Source organism: Cynoglossus semilaevis, chromosome 8 (assembly GCF_000523025.1).
Source record: "Cynoglossus semilaevis isolate Cse_v1.0 chromosome 8, Cse_v1.0, whole genome shotgun sequence".
In the NCBI taxonomy this organism is placed as follows: domain Eukaryota; kingdom Metazoa; phylum Chordata; class Actinopteri; order Pleuronectiformes; family Cynoglossidae; genus Cynoglossus; species Cynoglossus semilaevis.
Genome location: NC_024314.1, coordinates 29,870,060 through 29,870,569, shown reverse-complemented (window position 1 = coordinate 29,870,569; position 510 = coordinate 29,870,060). Strand labels below are relative to the sequence as shown.

The window sequence follows — 510 nt, the reverse complement described above, 5'->3', positions numbered from 1 at the left end:
TACTACACCAGTTCTTCACCAGTAATTCACTTCACCAGTAATTCACCAGTACTTCAACCAGTACTTCACCAGTACTACAAGCAGTACTTCAACCAGTACTACACCAGTACTACACCAGTACTTCACCAGTGTGTTTTGTGCTGCTCTGCTCCAGGACACCTGGGCTCTGAGAGGTCGTCTGGTCCAGGGAGACAGGGTTTCACTGTGACCACACTGCTGCAGAGGATTCTGGGTCCAGGACCAGATCCAGGACCAGGTCCAGGACCAGATCCAGGACCAGGTCCTTCAGGAGTTCTAATGGAGAACAGGAACTTTGATCAGTACTTGGTTAAGGGGATCTGATGATGGTGTAGTTAACTAACTGTTAATACTTGGTAATAACTGGTAATAACTGTTAATAACTGTTAATAACAGAAATATATTTTTGTGGATTTTCTTCTTGTAAATGTTCAAACAATTCCAAATAAAATCTTTGATGAATTCAGTTCAGTGTTGAAGTCTCACCACCGA

At 42.9% G+C, this 510-nt stretch overlaps 1 protein-coding gene across 1 annotated transcript in view; it reads left to right on the top strand.

Moving 5' to 3' along the window:
• phyh (phytanoyl-CoA 2-hydroxylase) overlaps positions 1–484 on the top strand; it is a 3,928-nt gene extending 3,444 nt beyond the window's left edge. Inside the window, exon 9 of the mRNA XM_008316125.3 lies at positions 155–484. Within this exon, the coding sequence (XP_008314347.1) occupies positions 155–208 (54 nt within the window). The 3' untranslated portion in view covers positions 209–484. The remainder of the gene's footprint in view (positions 1–154) is intronic.
• Positions 485–510: the final 26 nt, after the last annotated feature.